This window comes from Hyaena hyaena, unplaced genomic scaffold, assembly GCF_003009895.1.
Source record: "Hyaena hyaena isolate Hyena2069 unplaced genomic scaffold, ASM300989v1 scaffold_1127, whole genome shotgun sequence".
Taxonomy (NCBI): domain Eukaryota; kingdom Metazoa; phylum Chordata; class Mammalia; order Carnivora; family Hyaenidae; genus Hyaena; species Hyaena hyaena.
The window spans coordinates 392,420-409,144 of record NW_024081762.1 but is presented as its reverse complement, the minus strand read 5'-3'; the positions used below and the strand labels follow the sequence as shown (position 1 = coordinate 409,144).

General features: G+C 43.7%; 1 protein-coding gene across 2 annotated transcripts in view; it reads left to right on the top strand.

Moving 5' to 3' along the window:
* The first annotated feature begins 9,755 nt into the window (after window positions 1-9,755).
* ATP6V1H (ATPase H+ transporting V1 subunit H) overlaps window positions 9,756-16,725 on the top strand; it is a 111,499-nt gene continuing 104,529 nt past the window's right edge. For both annotated transcript variants that reach the window (XM_039222446.1, XM_039222445.1), the window contains exons 1-2: window positions 9,756-9,997; window positions 11,290-11,437. In XM_039222446.1, coding sequence (XP_039078377.1) covers window positions 11,325-11,437 — 113 coding nt within the window. In that variant the 5' untranslated portion in view covers window positions 9,756-9,997; window positions 11,290-11,324. The remainder of the gene's footprint in view (window positions 9,998-11,289; window positions 11,438-16,725) is intronic.

Here is a 16,725-nt window from a genome sequence, read left to right as displayed (position 1 = left end):
CTCCAGGCTCTGAGCTGTCAGCACAGAGCCCGACACGGGGCTTGAACCCATGAACTGGGAGATTGTGACCTGAGCCGAAGTCGGATGCTTAACCGACTGAGCTAACCAGATGCCCCAAAAAGAACATTATATTGCAAATGAACTTTGATAGCAGTAGAATATAAGAACTTTGATAGCAGTAGAATATAAGAATATAGAGAAGTGTTTAAGTTTAGATGAAGCAGCAACTGAATGATATAGAGATAGTAAGTGCTAAGTAGGTTCTGGGCTGGGGCTTGGTTGATGGCTGGGGATGAGTAGCGGAGGAGGGTCAAGAGGACCTTCCTCGTATAAGGTGAGAGGTGGAGTGAAGGAGAGACACGGAACCCGTCAGGTCTCTTCAGCTTGTGATAACAAATGGACTAGAGCCCAAGGGAAGGAACAGCGTTGGGTCCATATTGCAGGGAGCATTGAATGCTAGGCCAGGAAGTCTGGATTTTGTTACATGGGCAATAGGTAGGGAGTACATATTCTTCCTCAATGTTTATGTCCTAATCTCTTCTTTTTTAAAAAAAACTTTTTTTAATGTTTTATTTATTTCTGAGAGAGAGAGAGCATGAGCAGGGGAGGGTCAGAGAGAGAGAGGGAGACACAGAATCTGAAACAGGCTCCAGGCTCTGAGTTTAGCTGTCAGCACAGAGGCCGCCGAGGGGCTTGAACCCGTGAACCGTGAGATCATGACCTGAGCTGAAGTCGGACGCTCAACTGACTGAGCCACCCAGGCGCCCCCTAATCTCTTGTTTTTATAAGGACACCAGTTATGTTGGATTAGGGCCCACCCTAAGGACCTCATTTTAACTTTTAATCACCTTTTTAAAGACCTTACCTCCAAGTCACATTCTGAGGTACTGGGGATTGGGACTTCATCATAGGAATTTTGGGGGGAAAGACACAATTCGGCCCAGAGCAATAGTTATATAAATCAATTTTATGCCAGTGGTTTAACTTCTTATGTGTGAGTTTTTAATATATTCCCCTAAGAATAAGTATAAATTCAATCTTTTAATATTTTCATTTTCTTCCTCTCAGTATCTGTACTCTTGACACATTGATACAAAACTCAGATATTTTCAGACTCAACATATAAGAAAGTGACAGTAGAATAAAATTTCTTCTGGGGCGCCTGGGTGGCTTAGTCGGTTAAGCGTCCGACTTTCGCTTAGGTCATGATCTCGTGGTTTGTGGGTTCGAGCCCCGCGTCGGGCTCTGTGCTGACTGCCAGCTCAGAGCCTGGAGCCTGTTTCAGTCTGTGATTCCCTCTCTCTCTGACCCTCCCCTGCTCACGCTGTCTCTCTCTCTCTCTCCTAGAAATAAATAAAACATTAAAAAATTTTTTTTTAATTTCTTCCTCTTTTCTCTAAGCTTCATAATGAATAAAACTAGTGTTTTTAACTATTTGTAAAAATGGCAGCTTAATATATCCTTTGTTTAAATATGGTATCAAAGGTATTTTATTATAATCAAAAGAACTGAAATTGAATTCCTTGAGCTTTATCAAGTTTAATTTTTGTTTAATTCATCGAAATATAAATTATCCATGGAACTCTCACCTGTTCTGGTTTATTATTTTCTCTACTCTGACCAAAAGTATACATACAGTATATGCTTCAGTTTGAATAATTTCTAGATCTACCAACGACGTTCGCTTCCTTTCTGTAGCATGACATTAAGCATTCATTTTTATGATAAAGTATGATATTCAAAAAATATCTTGAAGATGAAGCCCCAGACCCCTTTTCACTATCAGACCTAGTAGGATAATGAGATGTGTGTTGGTGTGGGTCAGTGAAAGCCCTGTTTCTCTGAGTGCCTCAGGAAAAAAATTCTGCATGAATAAAGTGAAAAATTTCTTGATTTCTCCACTTGGTTTACTTTGAAACCTGGCCAGTGAATAAACACATTTACCTGATGGCAGTAAGAAGTCATCCTTACTACTTACTACTTATTTTAGGGAGGTTATAGTCCAGATATTAGCTCTTTGAGACATAAAAGAGAAGTTTAGGGGCACCTGGGTGGCTCAGTTGGTTAAGGATCCAACTTCAGCTCAGGTCATGATCTCATGGCTCGTGGGTTCCAGTCCCAGGTTGGGCTATGTGCTGACAGCTCAGAGCCTGGAGCCTGCTTCAGATTCTGTCTCGGTCTGTCTCTGCCCCTCCTCTGCTCATTCTCTCTCTCTCTCTCAAAATAAATAAACAATTAAAAAAATAAATAAAAGAGAAGTTAAAAGATTGGGTGTTGGAATTTAGTCCTACCAAACAGGTTAAATGAGTGGTTCTTTGGCCACGTATAAAGACCATTGTTAACTTCAGCCTTTGAAAATCTCCATAAAACTGTAATCATCCTTCAGCCTGCCCTGAAACTTCCATCATCAAGGCTAGGAGTCACCTCTTACTCACAGAATATTTGGGGCCCTTTTCTCTCTTCCTTCACGTGACCTAGCTGTAGCATCTGACACGGTAAGCCGGGCCCTCTGCTTTGAAACTTTCTGCCCCTTAGTGTTGTCAGCTCTCCATAGATTTTTCCAACTACCTATCTGGAAACTTCCTTTCATTATTCATTTTCCTCTTCCTAATCCATAAGTAGTATGTCCCTGGGATTCTGCCCTCAGCCTCCTTCACTTCGTACTGTTGGCCAACGGCATCAGTTCTCAGGACTGGCCTTTGTGTCCCACGTGGAGGACACCCACATCAGATCTCCAGTCCAGCCTCCACGCCAAACTCTAGAAAGATCGGTTTAACTGATTCCTTGACATTCCCAGCTGGTATTCCACATGAATTTCAAACTCCACACGCCCATGTGACTGGCATCAACAGGTCCATTGTGTCTAGACTTCCACAACTGCCATCAGAAAATAGAGCTCAGTTCTGCTCCAATATATTTTGCTAAAATCTTGATACTGGTAGGCATCAAGACAGAATAGGTTATAGCCTGCTTTCAAACTGACTTCCAGGAAGAAACGTTACATGGACATTATATATGAAACTCAGAGCACAGTATAGAATACATTCCATTTCTTCCCCATTTCATCTTTATTCACATGGCAACCCACATCCCATAACTAAGATATTAAGAAAAATGATAAGAAGGGAGGATTTTAATATTCGTTTTTTCAGATGTATAGTTTGGATCCTTGTTTTTCTCAGAAATTCTTGACCTCTCGTGATATATGATATTGCTTACATTCCAGAATTCTGCACCCAATGTTTGTCCTCAAGGCACCCACCATGACATGAATCGCAAGGATTCTTGCGAGGATTTCTTCCAATATCAGAGGCACTGAGATTTATATTTTGTATCTCGATAGTGGAAACCAGTTTCCCTGTAAGTGGGGAATAAAAATAATGATATGAGGAAATTTAGGATATTGGAGGGCCATTTTTTATTTTTTTATTAAACAAATTTTTTAAATGTTTGTTTTTGAGAGATTGAGAGACAGAGCGTGAGCGGAGGAGGGGGATAAGCGGTGGGGGGGAGGGACAGACAAAGAGAGAGACTGAATCTGAAGCAGCCTCCAGGCTCAGAGCTGTCAGCACAGGGAGGGCTATTTTTTAAATTTAAAAATTTGTATTAAAATTTTTTCTGTCTCATCTCATCTCATCTCATCTCATCTCATCTCATCTCATCTCATCTTAAATTCCCATATAGGTAGCATACAGGGTTATATTAGTTTCAGGTGTACAATATAGTGAGTCAACAATCCATACATCATGTAGTGCTCACAACAATGCACTCCTTCATCCCCATCACCTATTTCATGCATCCTCCCACCCACTCCCACCCACCTCTGGTGACCCTCAGTTCTCTAAAGTTAAGAGCCTGTGTCTAGGTTTCTCTCTCTCTCTGTCTCTCTCTCTCTCTCTGCCTTGCTTATTTGTTTTGTTTCTTAAATTCCATATGTGAGTGAAATCATGTGGTATTTGCCTTTTTCTGACTGACTTATTCTGATTAGCTTTATATTCTCTAGCTCTATCCATGTTGCAAATGGCAAGATTTTATTTTTTTAATGGCTGAATAATATTCCATTGTATATGGTACCGTATCTCCATCCATTCATCTATTGATAGACACTTGGGTTACTTCTATATCTTGGCCATTTAAAATAATTCTGCTATAAACATTGAGGTGAAAGTATCCCTTTGAGATAGTGTTCTTGTGGTGTTTTGTTTTGTTTTGTTTTGTTTTTTGGTAAATACCCAGTAGTGTGATTGCTGAATTGTAGGATAATTCTATTTTTAACTTTTTGAGGAAACTCCATACTGTTTTCCATAGTGGCTGCACCGGTTTGCATTCCCACCAATAGTGTACAAGGGTTATGCTTTCTTTACATCTTCACCAACATTTATTGTTTCTTGAGTTGTTGATTTTAGTCATTCTGATAGGTGTGAAGTTAGATCTCATTGTAGTTTTGATTTGCATTTCCCTAACGATGAGTGATGTTGAGCACCTTTTCATGTGTCTCTTGGCCATCTGTATGTCTTTGGAGAAATGTCTATTCATGTCTTCCACCCATTTTTAAATTGGATTATCTGCTTTTTGGTGTTGAGCTCTTTATATATTTTGGATGCTAAACCTTTATCAGGTAGGTAATATTCAAATATCTTCTCCCATTCCATAGGTTGCCTTTTAGTGTTGTTGATTGTTTCCTTCACTGTGCAGAAGCATTTTATTTTGAGAGTCTCTATAGTTTATTTTTGCTTTTACTTCCCTTGCCTCAGGAGATATGGCTAGAAAAATGTTGCTACAGCTGATGTCAGAGACCTCACTACCTGTGTTCTCTTCTAAGATTTTTATGATTTCAGGTCTCACATTTCGGACTTTAATGTGTTTTGAGACTATTTTTGTGCAGATTGTAAGAAAGTGGCCCAGTTTCGTTCTTTTGCACGTAGCCAATCAGCTTTTCCAGCACCATTTGGTGATGAGTTTGTCTTTTTCTCATTGGGTATTCTTTCCTACTTTGTCAAAGATTAACTGACCATATAATTGTGGGTTTATTTCTGGGTTTTCTATTTTGTTCCATAGATCTATTTGTCTGTTTTTGGGCCAGTACCCTGCTGTTTTGATTACTACAGCTTTGTGATAGAACTTGAAGTCTGGAATTGTGATAGCTTCAGCTTTTCTTTTTCAAGATTGCTTGGGTTTTTTGAGGTTCCATGGTTCCATATAAGTTTTAGGATTTTACATTCTCAATCTGTGAGAGTCACTGTTGGTATTTTGATACGGATTGCATTAAATGTGTAGATTGCTTTGACATTTTAACAGCATTTGTTCTTCCAATACATGAGCATTTCTGTGTGTTATCTTCAATTCTTTTATCAATGTTTTATAGTTTTCAGAGTACAGGTCTTTCACCTCTTTGGTTCGGTTTATTCCTAGGTATCGTAACTACTTTGAGAGCAATTGTAAATGGGATTTTTTTCTTAATTTCTCTTTCTGCTGCTTCATTGTTAGTGTATAGAAACACAACCGATTTCTGCATATTGATTCTGTATCTTGCAACTTTACTGAATTCATTAATCCGTTCTAGCAGTTTTCTGGTGGAGTCTTTGGGTTTTCTACATAGAGTATGTCATCAGCGGATAGAGAAAAAAGTTTTACTCTTCCTTACCAGTTTGGATGCCTTTCATTTCTTTTTGTTGTCTGACTGCTGTGGCCAGGACTTGAGTACTATGTTGAATGACGGTGACTAGTGGACCTCCTTGTCTTGTTTCTGACCTTAGCGGGAAAACTCTCAGCTGTCTCCCATTGAGCACATTGTTTGCTGTGGGTTTTTCATATGTGGCCTCTATTATGTTGAGCTACGTTTCCTCTAAACCTACTTTGTTAGGGCTTTTATTATGAATGGATGTTGTACTTTTCAAATGCTTTTCTTTTTTTTTTTTTTAACATTAATTATATATGAGTGTGTACACATACACACACATTTCTTTCTTCCTTCCTTCCTTCCTTTCTTTCTTTTTACAAATAGTTTATTGTCAAGTTGGTTTCCATATAACACCCAGTGCTCAAATGCTTTTCAAAGGAGGGCCATTTTGAGAAGAAAGGAACTGAATACGTTTTGATAAAAGCTTAATTTATCATTTACCTCTTGGGCTGGAAGGAAAGCAGGAAGTATTTTGCTGATTTAAGAAAATAACATTACCTCTGTATCAGCTTTTGGAAATGTATTAGTACACGATTACTTTATGCTTCTCCTCTTTCTGTGAAAGCTTCTTTTTCTCTCATATTTGCTTTCAAAGGGAAATACCCAGACTTCTGCTCCTGGCCAAGGCAGAATGACTGGATGAATTTACCCTTCCAACCAAAGCCACTAAGAAACTAAGAATGAATAAATAGTACTGAAGACATTGGACGTCAGCAATGAAGGGCACCAATGCCCAAGAGACGGGAAACAAATGATGTGGGCACTAGGGATGTCCTGGCTTACTGCTTTGAGGAAGTTTTCAGGCTCTGGCTCAGGGATGGAAACTCAGGTAGATGATGGTGGTCATCCCTGAGGTGAGGAGATGAAGCAGGGGGCTTGGAGAGCCCACGGCAGGTGGAGTTTCCAGGGCTGAGTGCTGGAGAGGAAGAGCCACGTAGAATGAGAATTTGAGGATCTTCAGAGGGTTCCTCTTGAGTGTTCAGCTGAGTACTGATGAGTGTACTCATGTAAGGAGACTAGTGGACGCTGGGGAAAGAACCACCCAAAGGATTAGAACAAACAGCCCTTGGAGCTTACAAAAGGCTGGGGTTAGCACCTGTTCTCAAAGGCCAGGGTGGGGGCACTTAACAACTCTCAAGATGCTGGGTATTCGGAACACAGAGGGTTTGGCCTCAATATTGGGGAAAATGAATCCTAGACGACAACGTTGCTTTGGTTCTGCCTAACAAAGCTTAAAAGCAAGATCCAAAAGGATGAAACCACAGATAATGTAAGTGTGTCCTGAACCAAACTCAAGAATAATTATGGAAATAAAAAAAATATCCTGGCACCCACGTAGGTAAAATCCACCCATTCTGGCATTCAATAAAAAATAACCAAAACTTATAAGTGTGTGCACTCTCTCTCTCTCTTCCTACACCATGTGTGGACAGCGTGGGAAGGTGGCCATCTACAAGCCAGAAGGAGACACCTCACCGCTAACTGAACGGCCAGCACGTGCTCTTGCACTTCCAGCCTTCAGAATGGTGAGAAATAAAGCCCTGTTGTTTAAGCCACTGGGTCTGTTGTATTTTGTCATGGCAACCTGACTGACAAATAAGAGTTTTCTGGGGTTTGTTTTTTTTTTTTTGCTATTATAAAAAAAATATTGCACCAAAACTCCTGGCACATTTATTTTTACACACTCATGCTGATAGTGTCACAACAGACATTCCCGGAAGTTCGCTGGCTTGTTTACGGCGCCTGCACACGTAACCTTGGAGTAGATATTTAGGCTGTTCTTTCTGGAAGTGCCTCTTTTGTGTTCCCATGTGCCACATTGACGTCATTCTGCAATGGTAAGGCCAAGTATTCCCACCGTAGCCTAGAATGTGCCTTCAATATTTGGAACGACAGATCGATCAGATACGGGTAGTCATCCTTCTGTTTTCTTCATAGGCGCACTACTGACATATTTGGGTAGAAAATGCCTTGTGTGTGGTACTGGGCTGGGAAGCCTCCCCAGCACTCATCCCGAGTCCCTGGGCACCAAATGCCAGAAGCACTCTGTCCCTAGCCATTGCAGTAGGCACAAAAGTCCCAAGCAGTTTCAAAGATCCCTGAGGGGGTTCCTTCCCCCACTCCCAGAAACTCTGAAACATGTATCAAATTTAAAATATTATAATTAATGTTGTATGTAAGTGATGAATCACTGACTTGTACTCCTGAGATGAATACTGCACTGTATGTTAACTAAAATTTACATAAATATTTTCAAAAAGTAAAAAGAAATATCATAAAGAGTTTGTGTCTTACAGCTTTGTTACTAATGAAAAGTTTTTTCTATTATTGTGGTTAGTGGTGGTTGTGGCCATCATTGTGGTTAGTATCTGCAATCTTTGATTCTAATTCCACAATTCTCTTATAAGCAATCCTTCATTAATTTAGGTTAGAATCTCACATATAAATGGACTCGATCCATAGCATCAAATTTATTAAAAGAAAATTTCAAATAAAAAGAACAACATAAGGAATATCCATGCACATTATTCAGATTTAAACAGTTTACCACTTTGCAGGATTAGGTAGAATTTTTTTAAAAAATCTTCAGGGACTCCTGGGTGGCTCATTTGTTTGACTATCTGACTCTTGGTCTCAGCTCAGGCCATGATTTCATGGTGCATGGGTTTGAGCTCTATGTCTGGCTCTGTGCTGACAGCATGGAGCCTGCTTGGGATTCTCTCTCACCTTCTCTCTCTGCCCTTCCCCTGCTCTCTCTCTCAAAATAAAAAAAATTGTAAACATATTTTACTTTAGAAATATAACATGAAGTAGGGCCCCTCTGTGTTTACTTCACCAGCTATACTAATGTGTATCCTTTCCTCTATATTTATGATAGGCAGAATAATGGCCCCCTGAAGATTGTACTTTCAAATCTCTGGGACCTGTCAATATATTAGCTTACATGGCAAAAGGGAAACAAGGTTATATGTGTGATTAAGGTTCAGGACCTTGAGAAGGGGAGGGTTACTTGCATTAGCCAGGTGGGCCCAATCCAATCGCATGGGCCAATCCAATCACAGGAACCCATAAAATCCGAGAGCCTTTCTCAGGTGTGTTGAGAGTCATAGGGGCTGTGATGTTGCTGACTTTGAAGGTGGAAGGAGGAAGACATGAGCCAAGAAATGCAGGCGAATTCTAGAAACCGGATACGATAGGGAAACGGATGGAGACCCCTGTCAGGCTTCTGACCTAGAGAACTGTAAAAGAAAAAAATCTGTGTTGGTTTAAGCCAGCAAACTTGTGGTAATTCCTTAGAGCAGCAATAGAAAAAAAATACATTATACCCTGTTACTATGTGTTTATTCACAGCGTTTTAAAACTTGGCCTACGTTTTAACATTTTTTAGTAAAATGTGTTGGGTACACATCCTCTGAGTGCTGATTAATTACGTGTAACTGACCACTTGCAGTATGGAGTAGTATTACTCATTATCTTAAGACAAACACGGTAGTTGAGGCCTGGACTGGGACAATCTCGCTCAAGTCAGGATTGTTAAGTTTGCATGTTCAGTAAACACAAAAGTTTTTAGTATAATTGCAAATGCTCCATGAAATATGATTTCCTCAGTCTGCAACCTGAGGGGAAGATAGCTTTTGTGACCCACGTCTCAACATCAATTTCATCTTTAAAATCCGAATGAGATGGTCTGCTTCCTTGAGCTGTTATATCCACGTTGAAGTCAATCTACTTAAAAGCATTAAATCAAATATATTTTTTTAAAATGGCGGTTTAGGTAAGTTTTGGCCCGATTCTCTGCCTTGGGCTGGGGACCGCCACCGTAGGGGGCCCGGAGTTTTCGGGTGGTGGGTCCTCCGTGCCCACCCCGCTCCCCTCCCTCTTGAGGGGCTAGCCTGGGCGCAAACTAAGCGTCCCTCAGGGGTCTAAGTCGCCGGTCGCGCGGCCTCTACCGCCCCACTGTGAGCAAGACTCCCCCGAAGCGCAACAGGGCTCCCTGAACTGTTTTGGACGCTCCCGGCTTCCGGCTTCCGGCTTCCGGGCGGTCAGGTGCCTGTGCTCACGTGACCGGCCCTTCTGTCATTCCGCTGCGGCTGCAGCTCCTTTCTGCCTGTGCCGCCCTCAACGTCTCCTGGGTGTGGGGACGTGTGCCCTTGCCGGCGCTCGGGGTCCCGCGGCCGCGCAGGCCTCTGCACCGGGCAGGAGACGGCCCCCGGCCCTGACTCGGCGCCCCAGCCGGGCGGTGCCCCCCGACGGCCCAGACCGCCGCGTCCTCCGTGCCGCCCGCGGGTGCGGTGTCGGGTCCCTTGGATTCGCGAAGTAAGCCCGTAGTCGCGCCGTGTCGTCCCTCGCCCCGGCCGGAGGGAGGCGAGCCCGCCGTTTCCCGGCTTCCCCGGTGCCTGCTGGTTTCTTGCAGCGCAGGCCCGTCCAGCCCTCTTGCGGCCCCGCGTTTCCAGATTTCTCTCCTTCCAGGCCTCGGCTAGGTTTACGGAACTGGAGCTCCTTCCCCCAAAGGGGCAGGAGTGGGGGCGGGGAGCGGAGGAGGACAGGTATAAAGTACACTTTCCCCGGGATCAGGCCCCGGCCCTGGCCTGCTGAAGGTTCGAGTTGTTCAGGGACCCAGATGACCATCCGGGGGCACCTTCACCTACCCCGGGGGAGGCCGCTGGGCCCGAGTCGGCTCGGCGTTCAGGGTTCCGGACGGAGCCGGTTTTCCCTCTGCGCTCCCGCTCTGTATTGCTTTAGTTGTTTGGGCAGCAGACCCTCAGATGTAGAGATTAAGTTCCAAACTGACTGAGGTCATTGGGATCGCAGAGTAGAATTTGGGGTATGGTTTTAGCTTCTTTGTGGCCGTGGCCTTCTGTTTTGTGAACCAGAACCTGTATTTTGTATTGAGATAGTATCAGGCGTAAGCATTTACCCGTAAATTTAGAAGTGAGAATTAACACGAGAGCCCATTATTGTAGCTTGTCCTCCGGTCAGACTCCCGTTGGGTATTTGTTCCAAAACTTCCTCCCAAAATTGATTTTGAAAATACTGTCAACTTGGTTGAAGAAAGCAAGCTCCGCCTTTGAAGAAATTACATTCCCACCATGGGGTTTTTAATTTGAATGAGTAAGTTTAGAAACCCCTTGTAGTTTTGTTTTGTTTTAAAAAATAATGACGCTGCAAAATGATGCTTAGTAAATGTAAATAAAATAATTGGTCTTATCTCTACTGTAGGGTTCTTATTTTTTTGTGTGTCAGAAGAAAGTTGATCCCAGTCGTATACTTTTAAACTGTATGCCTGTTTTATTTAAGCCAGATTTCTGATGTCAGTATCTTAAAGAGTTACTTTGAAAAATCATACTGCAACATTAGTGCCAGTAATTAGAACTTTTCCTGGAAAAGTGAAAATCTTTAGAGAACACTTTTATGGAGCAGAGCATAATTGGGCAGGTTTTGAAGTAGAATGACTTTCATATTCAGGATATTTAATAGATTTAATGTTTGCATTGAATGGGGAGGATAAGGTGACAATGATGGTATTGATAACAATAATAATGATAGTAGTAGTTGTTAAAAGATGGTAACACCCAGCATTCTTGTTTTACCTTGCATCACAATGGCAGCTCTGTTGAGAAACAACCGAGATCGAAACGTTTAGATGACCAAAATGGATATCCGAGGTGCCGTTGACGCTGCAGTTCCAACGAACATCATTGCCGCCAAGGCTGCAGAAGTTCGTGCCAACAAAGTGAACTGGCAGTCGTATCTTCAGTAAGTACCGATTTGCTGTGAATCAGGGATCATCATGTGCTTTGGCCGCAGACTTTCTCATGGTCATGCTTCTATGAGAGAAATGCTGGAAAAATACTACTCGATATGGAAGATGACACTTCCTCCTTAGAAGTCTTACCTGCCCGAGCAGTTTTGATCTGTGTCTGGGAAGTTGTATTTTTTGAGTGAGTGGGAAATGTGGGCAGTGTGTTTGTGGGATTTGGAGGGGGAAGGGGATGGGTGGTGGGCAAAGCCTGCCAGACTGGCTCCTGGTGCCTTGGTGATCAGTGTGAGCACAGATGGTGTTGCAGCGTGGCTCATACAACCAGTGAAAGGTGTAGGTGTTTGAATTCCAAGACCTGGGTTTGACCTCTGGTTCTTCTGTCTACCAGTTGGGTAATCTCAGGCGAATCTTTTAACTTTTCTGAGTTTCATTGAAGTAAATGAAATGGGGAACACGTATCTCCCAGAGCTGTTGCTGAAATAGTATATTTAAAGTATTCGCCCAGTTGGATATATGCATTAGTATGTTGAATACGCTCCATAAATTTTAGTTGTTTCCCCTTCTTTCTTACATGTATTAAGATTTAGCATGCTGGTGTTCTGTGTTTAATGTAAGGGGCCATTTCTTCTTGACTGTATTTTATCGTATTGACTTCATATCTGTTTATTTCGGTATATTTATAACAGTGATGTATTAAAGAAATTCAGTTAAGATTTTCAGATACGTTTTGAAAAACAAATAGAGGCATCTTTAGTTTTATATTTAGGATTTTGCTGTAAGAGGGACATGCCGTGTACAAAGATGATGCGCTTATTTCTGTTATTGTAGTCACTCATCAAACATTTACTGTCACCCTATTTCGAGGCTTTGAGGCTTCAAAAAGGTAAACTTCCAGTCCGGAGGGGAAGTCAGTTATATAAACAGATCATCTAAATTCAGTATGTTAACGGAGGTGATAGAAAGGTGCACAGGGAATGCCGAGTGCACAGAAAAAGGACAGCTCATCCTAACTTCAGGAAGCTTTCCTGGAGGGAATGTTCAAAGGTAGGGAGTTAAAAGCAGCACGCCTGGTGGGGAATAATACATGTTCTGGGGGCAGGCAGTGGGGTGGGCTGAGGCCGGAGAGGCAGCCAGGAGCCAATTGTGAAGGCTCCCAAAGGAGCACAGTTTTAAGATCCCTGTTGCAGGGATTGGGAACCACCAATGTTTGTAAGTGGGGGTTGGACGTCAGACTGCCTTTTGGTTGGATCCTTCTGATAGCGTAGAGGGCGGATTTGTGGAAACCTAGAGCCAGGCCAGAGCTGTGGCTATATCTAGGTTGTTGAAAGGGATGGAATTGGATAGATTTGAGAAAGTCTTCGTGATCGATTTAATATACGAGGGCTAAAAAGAATCTAGGATGATTCTGGATTCCTACGTTAAGGGCCTAGATTATCGTGGGGCCGGAGGAGGAGGGACTTCCTGATATTTTCTCTGTTCATCTGTATCTGTATAATTTAAATTTAATTTAAATCCCCTGTGAAATTAGGATTTTGAGCTCTGTTTCCTAATTTTAGTCCCGAGTGTGGTTAGACTAGAGGGCAAGGAGTTTCATGTTTATGAAGCTTGCCTCTGTTGATAACCTAAATAGAATGATATTATCATTCATCACAAAGCACTGGCCGACTGGTGGAAGTTCCCTAGTGTTGGCATCTGGAACATTTTTAGTTCCAAGGGGATATTTAATTGCTTTCTCTTCTGTTCCTCCTTTTCAAAGGCCTCTGTACTAAGTTGTAGCCTCGCTCATTCCTCCTCCTCTCCTTTATTCTGTTGTCCATCTCATGCCCTTCTTTCCTTCTACCCTGTATGTCGGTGCACAGATGTTCACCAGGTGTTAACTGTGTGCCTGCCGTTGACCCAGCTCTAGTGTAACGTGTACTTCCCCTGGAGGAGCTCACAAGTCGCTGGGGGCTGATGGTGACACATGAATTCTCAGGAAGCTTCTATCATGACTTACCCTGATCAAATAAAACCCGTGAAGAGTCCCCCAGCGTCCAAAGGCCAATGTGCTCTATCCCTCACGAATTAGCATGTTATTATGAAAACACAGTGTTATGAAAACGTACGGATATTTGACTAAACTTTTTCTTACTAACGGAACAAGACAGCATGTAAATGAACGGGCGTGGCTGGAATCTGGTAAAACCGTATCCGGAGGAGACAAGAATCATAAAATTGCATGCTTCCTCTTGAATTTTACGACCTAACGAGGAAACAGACCTTCAAATAAAAAATTAGGTGATAAATGGCGGGAAGCATGGAGACGAGGTGTTCTCAGATAACAAAAGCAGGGAGCGAATAATTGTCTGGGAGCATTGGGACTGACTTCACAGAGCCCATGAAGACACTCGGAGGACTTGGGGCTGCGGTGTAGGAGGCTCGGGGGGTGGGGCTGAGAAGTAGAAGAACCTGCGGCCCCGGGGAGCTCTGGGTCGTTTGGCTTCCGCTTCGCACACCTTGTTGGCAGGCGTTGTGGGCCCAGCCCCACAGCCGTCCTGACACTTCCCTTCCCGTCCACATCCAGACGGATTCTTGTAGTTCTGCTCCCGGAACACATGGTGGGTCCGACCACTCTGCTCCAGCTCCAGCGCCACCAGCCTGCATGAGCCGTGTCACCGGCTCCCACACGCTGTCCCCTTGTGGCCCCTTACCTGCTGTCCCTGCTTCTGCTGTCCCCCAGAGGAGCAACTCCGTTGTTTTCTTTTTTATTTAAAAAACTGACTTAATTGACATACAATATTACGTTAGTTTCAGGTGTACAACGTAGCAGTTCGATATTTTTATACCTTATGAAATGATCACCTCAGTGGGTCTAGTTACCCTCTGTCACCAAAGTTATTACAAAAATATGACCGGATATTTTCCCCATGCTGTACTTCCCACCATCGGGTCTTATTTATTTCATGCCGGGAGTTTGTACGTCTTCATCCCCTTCACCTCGTTTGCTCATCCCCTCCCTCCCGTAATCACCACCAGCCTCCATGATCTGTCTGTATCTGTGAATTGGTCTGTTTTGTTTGTTTGTTTGTTGGTTGGTTTTTAGATCCCACACTTCGGTGAAATCATGCAGCATTCGGTCTCTCTTATTTCCCTTAGTGTGTTATCCCCGGGGTCCATCCATGTTGTCCCACATGGCAGGATCTCATCCCTTTTTATACGATACTCCGCCGGCTGCCTCCGTATCTTGCTTACTGTAAATAATGCTGCAGTAAACACTGGAGTGCTCGTATCTTTCTGAATTAATGTTCGTTTTCCTCAGATAAATAGCCAGAAGCAGACTTGAGCACTTATCTACAGAGCTGTGACAGTCATTTTGAAAATACAGCTCAGGCCACGCCACCCGCTCCCATCCCTCCCGCGGCTCTGCTGTTCTTGCTCTTTCAAACTCCTGCTGCCCGACTGCCCTTGGACTTACCCTTCCGTCTGGAAGGTCCTCCCTGGATCACTTGGCTCATTAACTCACTTCCTGTGGGCGTCTGCACTGGTGGCCTCAGAGAGGACTTCACTGCAATCTACCAAAAATCTATCCTTTTCTCTGTTGTCACTAGAATTCTAACTTTTTACCCAGCTTCAGTTTTTTTCATAGCATTTAGTGTCTTGGCATTAGGGTGTGTGTGTGTGTGTGTGTGTGTGTGTGTTAAAAATTACTTCTCTCTGTGTTTGTGTTTTTTGTTTTCCCCACTGCAATGCAGGCTCAAAGAGGGATGTGTAATTCACTGCCGTGTCACCTGTTCTTAAAGGTGCCAGACACACAGCAGGGTGCCTGTTGATCTTGGCTGATTAGATCATGAATGAGTAGGGTGGTTGTCGGCAGCAGCAAGGGAGACAGGTGTGTGGGGAGGGAGCAACATTCTAGGTTCAGCCACGCACCGCACCGTGTTGTCTTACTTTCACAGCAGCACCATGACCTACGTTCTTCTCTCCTTCTCTTAAGGAGGAGTAGATAGCTGTTCAGATGGGTTAATAATACGTATACACTGAAACAGGTTTTATTAGTTGTTAAAATGAGTTTTCTTTCTTTTTTTTGGGAGAGAGAGTGTGAGCAGGAGAGGGGCATAGGGAGAGAGACAGAGGGAGAGACAGAGAGAGAGAGAGAGAGAGAGAGAGACAGAGAGAGAATCTTAAGCAGGTTCCACACTCACTGAGGAGCCCAGTGCAGAGCTTAATCCCACAACCCTCGGATCTTGACCTGAGATGAAATCAAGAGTTGGGTGCTCAACCGACGGAGCCACCCAGGAGCCCCTACAACGATTATTCTTGAAGGCCTCTACGTTGGTCATAGGTAGCACTGCCATTCACATTCACAGTGGCTGCTGTGTGCTCGAGGAGGCTGGCGTTAGGTAAGAGGGATGGGGAGGAGGGCGGATGGGAAGCAGGGAGGCCTCTGGTGGGTTGTTACCTTAAGGCGGAGCTATGCCAGAGGCAGAGAGGTTGGGAGGGAGGATTGTGACGCTGGTGCCTGAGTGGTTGTAGGTCATTAGAAAAGAGACCAGGTTCCTCACAGGGAACGTCAGAAGAAGATTCAGAGACAAAAGGATTTCAGCAAGAAAAGAGAAAGGTTACTTACAAAAAACTAGAGGAAATTCAGACTTTAGAAGAGCTGGCTTACTGAATAAAACCATGATTATTTAAATGGGGAAGAAAGCTGTGAAACGAGGAGGTTACCAAAAGTAACCTTCATTGCACCGTTCCTGTCGTGGTAGAAAAACCACAACTCTGCCACACAATTATCCTATCTTCAAAGGTTACAATGCGCTTTCACACATCAGCGTAGCAAACTGGGAGTGAAACTGTGTTAGCTAGAAAGTTCAGGCTTATGAAAAAGACGGACTGTATTTTGGGGCCAGGACTGGGCCTCCCAGGGTATGGAGGGCCTTTTCCCCGGCCTGGTATATGAGTACTTAGCCACAGAGGAGGCCGGGCAAAGTGTCTTGTTTTTTTTTGTTTGTTTGTTTTTTTCTTTTTTGGGCTTTCATTCTCTGGGATGGAATGTGCGTAGGGCTATATGTTAGCAATCTCGGCCCTGCCCCTGCGGGGTCTGGAGTGCTGTGTGCCTGCTCGGTGGGAGGAGAGGCCCCGTGTGTGAGTGGGGACTGTAGGAGGTTGGCCTGGGCCGGAGCCGAGCAGCGCAGAGGCTAGTGGGGATCGCTTGGGGAGGGTTCAGGGAGTGCATAGGAAGAGAGCCCCCCCACGGTGCTCGAGGCTCAGGGTGGGAGACCAGGAATCTGTGAAGAGCACTAATGAG